Source organism: Mobula hypostoma, chromosome 12, assembly GCF_963921235.1.
Source record: "Mobula hypostoma chromosome 12, sMobHyp1.1, whole genome shotgun sequence".
Classification (NCBI taxonomy): Eukaryota; Metazoa; Chordata; class Chondrichthyes; order Myliobatiformes; family Myliobatidae; genus Mobula; species Mobula hypostoma.
The window spans coordinates 14,778,416-14,788,819 of record NC_086108.1 but is presented as its reverse complement, the minus strand read 5'-3'; the positions used below and the strand labels follow the sequence as shown (position 1 = coordinate 14,788,819).

At 47.2% G+C, this 10,404-nt stretch overlaps 1 protein-coding gene across 1 annotated transcript in view; it reads right to left on the bottom strand.

Annotated features, from left to right (window-relative positions):
• Positions 1 to 5,424: 5,424 nt before the first annotated feature.
• The window catches only part of LOC134354620 (probable voltage-dependent R-type calcium channel subunit alpha-1E), a 484,959-nt gene continuing 479,979 nt past the window's right edge, over positions 5,425 to 10,404 (bottom strand). Inside the window, exons 44-45 of the mRNA XM_063063634.1 lie at positions 10,086 to 10,258; positions 5,425 to 7,957 (exon numbers count right to left, since the gene is read on the bottom strand). Coding sequence (XP_062919704.1) covers positions 7,427 to 7,957; positions 10,086 to 10,258 — 704 coding nt within the window. The 3' untranslated portion in view covers positions 5,425 to 7,426. The remainder of the gene's footprint in view (positions 7,958 to 10,085; positions 10,259 to 10,404) is intronic.

The following is a 10,404-nucleotide window of genomic DNA, read 5'->3' as shown; positions in this document are numbered from 1 at the left end:
GATAGCTGAAACTCAGGAGAGGGCAGACAGGTTTGTAGGAAACACAATACACTGAACATCAGCTTTAAATTCACTGGCATTAACGTAATAGATCACCTGTCTTATGCCTAGCACTGAGATACAATCACATGGCAGTGTCTTTACTTTCTTGGAATGTCAGTCCATGACCACCTCTAATGTCATGAAGAGGCTACACTCATGTTGGAGGAGCAGATTCCAGCTGGGTAGCCTCCGAACTGATGGCATGAACATCACTTTCTCAAACGTGGTGATTTCTCTCCACACCCCGTTTCTCTTTTTCCATTCTAGTTCCCCTCTCACTCATTCTGTTCTCATCAGCTCACCGCCTCTCTCCTTCCCTTTATTCCCTGGTCCACTATCTTCTCCTATCAGATTCTGTCTTCAGCCCTTTACCTCTTCCACCTATCACCTCCTGGCTTCCTACTTCAACACTGTCCCCTTCACCAACCCCCAACTTCCCCTTCACCGGTCACCTGGCAGCTTGTACATCTCCCCTTCCCCCAGCTTCTTATTCTGCCGCCTTCTCCTGAGTAGTTGCATCACAGCCTGGCATGGAGGCTCCAGTGCACAAGATCAGAAGTTACAGAGAGTTGTAGACTGAATCAGCACCTCCCTGCCACCAAGGACACCTTCAAGAGGTGTGCCTCAAGGAAGCAACCTCCATTATTAAGGACCATCGCCATCTGGGACACGCCTCTTCCCGTTACTTGCTTTGAGAGGCTGGTCAAAGACTACATCTGCAGCATGCTACCACCCAAACTGGACCCCCTACAATTCGCCTACCGACACAACTGATCGACAGACGTCACAATAGCCACTTCTGTACATACCGTCTTTACACATCTGGAGAAGGATGCATATGTGAGAATGCTATTCTTGGACTACAGTTCAGCATTCAACACCATAATTCCATCCAGGCTCGACAGGAAGCTCAGAGACCTCGGCCTTCACCCTGCCTTGTGTAGCTGGATCCTGGACTTCCTATTGGATCGCCGACAGGTGGTAAGAGTGGGCTCCCTCACCTCCACCCCTCTGACTCTCAATACAGGAGCCCCTCAGGGCTTTTTACTGAGTCCCCTCCTTTACTCTCTGTATACCCATGACTGCGTCACCTCCCACAGCTCCAATCTGCTAATTAAATTTGCTGATGGTACTACATTGATCGGCCTAATCTCAAACAATAACAAGGTGGTCTACAGAGAAGTCATCACCCTGAAACAGTGGTGTCAAGAAAACAACCTCTCCCTCAATGTCGCATAAACAAAGGAGCTGATTGTGGATTACAGGAGGAATGGAGATGGGTTAACCCCTATTGACATCAATGGATCTGGGGTTGAGAGGGTAAACAGCATTAAGTTCCTTGGCATCCACATCACTGAGGGCCTCACGTGGTCTGTACATACCAGCTGTGTGGTGAAAAAGGCACAACAACGCCTCTTTCACCTCAGACGGTTGAGGAAGTTTGGTATGGGGCCCCCAAATCTTAAGAACTTTCTACGGAGGCATAATTGAGAGCATCCTGACTGGCTGCATCACTGCCTGGTATGGGAACTGTACCTCCCTTAATCTCAAGATTCTGCAGAATGGTGTGGACAGCCCAGCACATCTCTAGTTGTGAACTTCCCATGATTCAGGACATTTACAAAGTCAGGATCACTGGGGACCCAAGTTACCCCAGCCACATTCTATTCCAGCTGCTACCATCCGGGAAATGGTACCGCAGTATAAAAGCCAGGACCAACAGGTTCCGGGACAGTTTCTTCCACCAGGCCATCAGACTGATTAACTCATGCTGATTTGCTTGTATTTCTATGTTACATTGACTGTTCTATTTATTATAAATTATTATAAATTACTATGATTGCACATTACACATTTAAATGGAGACATATAGACTTTTACTCCTCATGTATGTGAAGGATGTAAGAAATAAAGTCAATTCAATTCAATACTACCATCAGGGCAGAGGTACAGGAGACTGAAGACCCAAGCTCCTTCCCCTCTGCTATGGTCCATGAAAGCATGAACACTACTTCATTATTCTTTTTGTTTTATAACTTTATTTATTATGTTATTTATAAGAAGTTTATGTCTATGCACTGTACTGCTGCCAGAAAACATCGCATTTTAGTGAGACGGTAAGATCAGAATCAGAATCGGGTTTATTATCACCAGCATGTGACATGAAATTTGTTAACTTAGCAGCAGCGGGTCAATGCAATACGTAATCTAGCAGAGAAAAAAATAATAAGTAAATCAATTATGGTATATGTATATTGAATTTTGGGCATCGAGGGAGAGAGGAAGAGGAGAGCCATCCGCAGTACCACCGATGCAGCAGAGAGGGCCTCAAGATGGCTGTGGCTCAGAAGAGGGGAGCCATGGAGTCATAAGTAGCTAGCCATCTGGACACAAGCTGGGGTCTGATTAGCCCCGGCTGGGTCACCTGGAGGAGGTTGTATGATGTTGAAAGACCCGAAACACCCGATGATTCCAGGAACATCACTGAAGATGTGTCCAGAAGCATCAGTAGATGTATGTACACAGCGAATAGATTATTTTAAAAAAGTGCAAAAACAGAAATACTGTACATTAAAAAGAGTAAGGTAGTGTCCAAAGATTCAATGTCCATTTAGGAATCGGATGGCAGAGGGGAAGAAGCTGTTCTTGAGTCACTGATTGTGTGCCTTCAGGCTTCTGTACCTCCTACCTAATGGTAACAGTGAGAAAAGGGAATGCCCTGGGTGCTGGAGGTCCTTAATAATGGAAGCTGTCTTTCTGAGACACCGCTCCCTGAAGATGTCTTGGGTACTTTGTAGGCTAGTACCCAAGATGGAGCTGACTAGATTTACAACCTTCTGCAGCTTCTTTCGGTGCTGTGCAGTAGCCCCTCCATACCAGACAGTGATGCAGCCTGTCAGAATGCTCTCCACGGTACAACTATAGAAGTTTTTGAGTGTATTTGTTGACATGCCAAATCACTTCAAACTCCTAATAAAGTATAGCCACTGTCTTGCTTTCTTTGTAACTACATCAATATTTTGGGACCAGGTTAGATCCTCAGAGATCTTGACACTCAGGAACTTGAAACTGCTCACTCTCTCCACTTTTGATCCCTCTATGAGGATTGGTATGTGTTCCTTCGACTTAACCTTCCTGAAGTCCACAATCAGCTCTTTCATCTTACTAACTTTGAGTACCAGGTTGTTGCTGCAGCACCACTCCACTAGTTGGCATATCTCACTCTTGTACACCTTCTCATCACCACTTGAGATTCTACCAACAATGGTCGTATCGTCAGCAACTTTATTGATGGTGTTTGAGCTATGCCTAGCCACACAGTCATGTGTATGTAGAGAGTAGAGCAGTGGACTAAGCACACACCCCTGAGGTGCGCGTGTTGATCATCAGCGAGGAGGATATGTTATCACCAATCCGCACAGATTGTGGTCTTATGGTTAGGAAGTTGAGGATCCAATTGCAGAGGGAGTTAGAGGCCCAGATTCTGCAACTTCTCAATCAGGATTGTGGGAATGATGGTATTAAATGCTGAGCTATAGTTGATGAACAGCATCCTGACGTTGGAGTTTGTGTTGTCCAGGTGGTCTAAAGCCGTGTGGAGAGCCATTGAGATTGCGTCTGCCGTTGACCTATTGTGGTGATAGGCAAATTGCAATGGGTCTAAGTCCTTGCTGAGGCAGGAGTTCAGTCTAGTCATGACCAACCTCTCAAAGCATTTCATCATTGTCAATGTGAGTGCTTTTGGGCAGCTCATTAAGGCAGCCCACATTATTCTTCTTAGGCACTGGTATAATTGTTGCCTTTTTGAAGCAAGTGGGAACTTCCACCCGCGTGATAATAAACCTGATTCTGATTCCAATTTATAGAGAGGTTGAACAGGCTAGGACTTTATTCCTTCGAAAGTAGGAGACTGAGAGGTGACCTTACAGAGGTGTATAAAACCATGAGGGGTAGAGATAGGGTGAATACACACAGTCTCTTTAACCCAGGACAGGGGAATCAAGAAGTTGACGGCATAGGTTTAAAGTGGGGAGGGAAAAGATTTAATAGCAATCTGAGTGGCGACATTTTTTTTTACACAAAGGATGGTGAGTATATAGAACAAGTTGCCAGAGGAAGTGTGTGAGGCAGGTACCACATTTAAAAGATGGCTGGACAGATAGTTGGAAAGATATGTTTAGAGGGATATGGACCAAATGCAGTCAGATGGCACTAGCTTGGATGGCTATCTTGGTTAATGTGGCCCAGTAGAGCTAAAGAGGTCTGTTTCTGTGCTATGATTTGATGACTTCCTCCACACTGACAGCTCAGGTTTGGCTTTCTACATCTATCCAACAAAAACTATGTAAATGCAGCTCCTTGTCATCCACCGAGGCACTTTTCCTGGAATTCAGCAACTGCAGATAACCAGCCTTTCCAGTTTTGTGTCAGAACTGGTCTGTGCTGATGGAACATTGGTTTGGAGTCTCTCTCCACCTTCACTGCCCAACCTGCTGGGTATTTCCAGCATTCTCTTCCTTTTCAGGATTCTAGCATCTGTTCTGCATCTCACAACGTTTCAGTCCCACCACACTCCCATCTTTCACCTTCTGCAGACAGCAATTAATCCATGTATACAGGCAATCTTTCTGGTCACACACAATTCTTTGCTCTCTCCACCATTCCCGCTTCCCTGTAACCTCAAACATGCTTGTATTCCAGTTGTCCCTAGTTCCAAGGTCTTCAACCGGAAATGTTCACTCTCTCTGACCTGCCGACTGTTTCTCATGGAAGTGCCTCTGCTTCTGACCAAGGAAGTGTGCGACAAACATTCCATCTAACTCAAAGCAAGAAACGAGCTGTAAGAGGAACTCAGCCGCTCAGGCAAGAATCTGTGGAAAAAGCAAGATGATCAATGTTGTGGGTTGAAACCTTGCAGCAGAACACGCTTTGACATTTGATTTCAGGCTTTCAGGATCTGCAGATTTCTACTCTTTCAATCTCCACCATCTTCTTGTTCTCACCCTGAAATCTCACTCAGTGGGATTATTTGAGTTGGGACAGGTTAAGCCTGAGTACACAGGAGATGCAGTCTCCACTGGGGATTCATCACACACGGTGACCAGTGAACGGGGGGACCAGAGATCAGCCAATGATCTCAAACACCAGCTCCCTGCCTGGAATACACCAAGGACCTCTTCTGACCCTGCCACTCACCTCAGTGTCCATGGTTACCTTTTGTAGCCAAGGGAAGGAGATACCCTCAGCATCTGAAATGGGTGGGAGGAAAGGCAGCTCATTGCACAGGGAGGGAAGTGAATGTGAGTGGGTTAGCTATACATACAGGTAGGGTGTGGGGAGGAGGTGGGGGTTTGTCACCGCAAGTTGAGGATGGGACCCTGACCAAGAGGGTACTTTTACTCTTTCAACCCAGCTATTCACTTCCCTTGGGATCAACGCCACTCCTCACTTGGGTCAACATCTCCTTTCTGAGGATCATCTCTACCTTTCTTGTTCTGTCAGGAGGTGACCTTGCCACCAGGTTCATCCCATCTTCCCTTTCCCTCCTGGGTTCGCCCCACCTCTCTCCTCCCAGTGTCACCTCCCCCCTCCCAGTGTCACCTCCCCCATCTCCTGGAGTCATCCCTACTTCTCCTTCCAGCCTTCTCACCCTGAGTACAAGCACCTTCAAGCCATATGTTTGGATTGGTTGAGATCACTTTACTGAAGGGACTTCTTTGTCGCAGCTGCATTCCACCCATTGCAGAGAGGATGGTTTTGACCATCTCTGTTGCCCTACGTGGCTATGGCAGAGTGACCCCAGTGTATGTTCATACCTGTTGTGAAGCTTGGGAGCTGGTAACATGTCCTTTCAGGAAGGGAGGCAATCTGGACTCACTCTCAGACCACTACACCATCACCTGGTAAAGGATTTTTATTGATTTGGACATAAAAGTTAAAGCTCCAGGACAAAGCAAACACCTTTTAGCATTCTGATTGTCAATACCACACAATACACTTTATAAAGGGCTATCGCAGTGCCAAAAGTACAATGTGAAAAGGCTAGAGAGTGGCTGAGTTTCAGTCAATGCCACTGGGGCAAAGCCCAGTGAATGTTATGGTCATCTTGCATTAAAAATCAAGCGTTTAATTTAAACATGTTTCATATATTGGAAAAGAAATCAGAAACACTTCTTAAAATCTCAATCACATGCCAGTAAGTTAATCACTGAACTCAATAGGTTGACAGAACTTTCCAAACTCCATGCATCATACTAGAAGCACACACCGGGCAGTCTTTCAGGCAGGAAGTAGGAAATGGATTACAGGAAGATGGCAGAGTAAGGAAGGAGAACTGTAATTATTTACAAATAAAACTTTTCTACTTTCTCTGTTTAAAGCACTTCAGAAGTGGCAGCATTACAGCACATGGGATTTCATGTGGTCCTTGCACATTTCAGGAGTGCCTGTTATTGCCAAATCACTCTGCAATGAACTGCATGGTAGTCACAACCGGAAACACCTGTCTGATCATGCTGTAGTCACAGTTGGTGGTGACAATGTGGTCTTACTGTAGTGACAGCCGGAGAAGCCTGACTAGTCCTACTGTAATCACTGTAGGAGACATCTGTCTGGCCCTACTGGTAGTCACAGTATAAAATGCCTGTCTATTCCTACTGTAGTCACAGCTGAAGATGTCTGTTTGTTGCTGCTGTAGTCACAGGGCACAGCTGATTCTGCCAACACATTTACCATTTCGGTGAAAATGTTAACAATATTTGTATAGCACAGCTTTTTTTTGGTTTAGATTTTCAGAAAGAATAGAACATTTTTCAAATATAAAGATAATGGGTGATCAAAAATAAGGAGGAAAGGCAAGGGGGCTGCTGCTACCCCAGGACAGGGTCAGGGGAGGGGTTGGAAGTTTTGGGGTTTCAAGCAACACACAACCTATGGGACTCGGAGTGAGGGAGCAGCAGGCTTGACTCTCTCCCCATCCAAAGTGTCTGTCACTGTTGGTAACGTACAAAGGGAAGGATCCAGGAGACTCATCCAATGCTGCTTCAGCAAGAGTGTGAGGTCTTTTACAATGTCCCTGTGCTGAATCTCCTGAAATGACACCTTTGTCCATATGTAGTTGGGTAATGCCAACTTGCACTTTGACTTATCCATGCATGGTCCAGTTTGGGGTGCTGGGGAGTTGGGAGAGGTGGGAGCAAAACCTTCATCTTTCACACTTGGGAGACTGCACTCCTGGAGAATCTGGTCCCTTCAGTATTTATAAGGTTTTGCAGACTTCTTTGTTTTGGTTTTTCCTTGTAGCCACGCACCACGGTGATTTGATTTCCTCTCCCGTCCTCCTCCTTCGCTCCCCTGCCCAACCCCCTTTGCGTTCGTGCCAAGTTTAGCATTTGTCGTCCTCATCAGTGTCAGTGAAGGGGTCGGGGACAGTGGTTGCTCCGCATCGCACCACTCGAGTGCGGTAACTCCCGTTGGGCAGTTGCCAGGAGTGCCTGAGAGGAGGCGCAGAAGAAATGGTGTGGGACCTGCCGAGGCTTGTGGCCACTGCAGCTTCGAAGGTGAGTGTTTCCTCGCCAAGGGCCTGGTCCAGGCTGCCCAGATCATCATGGAGGGTCAGGGAGGGCTCTGAAATGTACCGCAGCGGCGTCGAGTGCTGGCTGTCAGTCTTCTTGCTCAGACCAGGAGACTCGGTCCACAGTGTCTTGTTGGGTTGAACTCTCAGGGACTGATACCTGGCCTCTCTGCTCCTTGGGGTGGCTTGGCTGGATGGGGGTGACAAGGTGTCGGGGCGCTGTGCCACAGGGGAGTATGAAATATGGGGCCGGGGCTTGGTGGGCGTTTGTGGAAGCTGTCTCCGTCCATGCTTGGGTGTACTGGTCCCGGACGTGGAAGGGACTGGGCTCTCACTCTTAACCTGGAAGGACAGAAAACAGAAGGCATTTATTTTAAAGATGATCACGCCAGCAGGATGGGATTTCGAAGGTTGCTGTGTTTCAGTCAACTGAGTGGACTTAGCAGCCATAGTGAACCCCCTTTCACCAGACAATACAGTCACATCTCAGCAGCCAGCACGTGGTTCTGAGCGGTGAGGTTGTAAGGTCAAGTCTCAATCCAGGCACTGGAGTGTGTCCGGACATCTCCAGTGTAGTACTGTGGCGGAGCAGGAGCAGGACAAACTGCCGTTAGGGATGAGGTACCACTGCACAAGGTACTCGAAGCAAGAAGCACTCTGCTGGAAGAATCCAGCAAGTCAAGCAGTATCTGTGTGTGGTTGGGGGGGGGGGGGAATAGGAATTGTTGACTTTTCAGTTCAAAACCATGCATCAGGACTGATTGGAGAGAGGAGGATGACTGTATAAAGAGAAGAGGTAGAGTGATGAGTTAGGCCAAGTTGGTGATCGGTAGACTGAGGGAGGGGTGAAATATGACAGGTAGGGGAGGGAAGGTGTGGAGTTGGACAAGTGTGTTACAGATAGGAAGAGTCTAAAAGGAGGCAAGGTGGGGGTGGGGTGGGGAGGAGGGTGAAAGCTGGAGACAGTTGCTGGAGAGCTACCAGTAGTGGATTCTGACAAGTAAAAATGGTGAGAAGGGAACCATCAGCAGACAGGTGAAAGACAGCTGGAACTGGATCCAGACTTTGGGGGGGGGGGGGGAGGAGAAGCCAGTGGGTGGGTGGATGCAACCAGGAGGGAGAGGGGAAAATGGGTGATGGGAGCTGGAGAGGAGTTCAACAGGAAATATTGATAATTCCTTCCCCCCCACAGGTGCTGTACAAACCACTGAGTTCCTGCAGCCTGTTGCTCCAGATTCCAGTGTCTTGTGTCTCTGCTGCCCTTTGAGACTGGTGTCAAAGATGTGCTGTGCCATTTGAAGAAAGATTCAGATTCTGGATACGGAACATGCGAGTAGCCGTGTTCCCTACATCTCCTCATTGTACAGAGTACAGCACTACTGGTGATGAAGTGCTGTTTGAAAGATGCCACATCAGATCCGAAAGTGGGTCAGATAGTGTGAGCGTGGTGGGAGGAAGTAAGGGTTGGATAGAAATTGGGAAGATGTGGGGGTGGGTGATATACAGAAGGGACAGGGTGATGTAGACAATCAGGTGAAGTGTAGAAAATCTGGCACCTGGAGACATCACATGCTAAAGTCATGCAGTCACAGAGTCATACTGCATAGTAATAAGCCCCTTGTCCAAACTCATCTATATTGACCAAGATCACTACTAAGCTGGTCCCATTTCCATGTTTGGTCCCTAACTCCCTAAGCCTTCCCTGTTAATACCTGTCTTTGAGTGTCTTGAAATGTAATTGTATCCATCTCTACCACTTCCTCTAGCAGTTTGTTCCTAAACAAATAGTGAAATGCCTATTTCTTTACCAAGCTATCACATTCACTTGTGATAAGTAGATCAGGTCCAGTATTTTCATTTTTGTCCCTTTTTGCATCTTCTACCTCTTGTCTCCCTCCTGGTTCTATTCACCCACTACCAACACATTTCATCCATCAAATCCATTTCCCCATCTGGTTCCACCTGCTCTTCACCTGTCCCTTCATGATCCCATTAGCACCTCCTTTATTGATCAGAATTGAATGCCACTTTGTGTTCCTGTTTATCTCCCTTCTGCAGTTGTCTCTACCTTCACCCTTCCATCTCCCAACCTCACTCTATCTGCCTCTACCTATCACCCACCTGCCTCTGGCTCCCAACTCCAGCCTTGCCTACTTGGATCTATCTGCCTGTCATGCTTCATCCATCTGCAGTCTACCAATCACCTTCTGGACCCTGTCTCAATTCTCCCTCTCTCCTCTTTATATTAGCCATCTCCCCTCTCCACTTTCAGTTCTGATGCAGAGTTTCAACCTGAAATGTTGACCATTCCTCCCCCCCCCCCAGAGAAGCTGCTCAGCCAGATAAGATACTCCAGCAGACTGATTGTCACTACATATTTGGTGACAATGAACATTGGTTCTTCCATTGTGGTATCAAACCCTTCATCACTGAGAGATCAGTGGGCAGGAGTAAAGTCATGGGAACCTACCTGCTCCTGTACACTGTGTGAATATCCTGGGCTTGGTGATCGAGACATCCTCTGGTCCTGGCATGGGTGCTGTGGGTGCTGTAGGTGCTGAGCGCGCTCCTCCGAGTTGCAGAGAGACCTCTCAGGTGAGAGGAGGTGCTTCCTCTCCTTGGAACGGCCTCTCTCGTGGCTGCCTGCATGGGGAGTACCCAGAACTCAGAGCTCAGCCTTGCTGAGGATTCTTCACAAATAAAACTCAATTGGGGCTTAAGGACAGTGACTAGAAATTTAGACAGCAATGCATTGTAAAGCCCAGACAAACTATGGTAACACTATATTC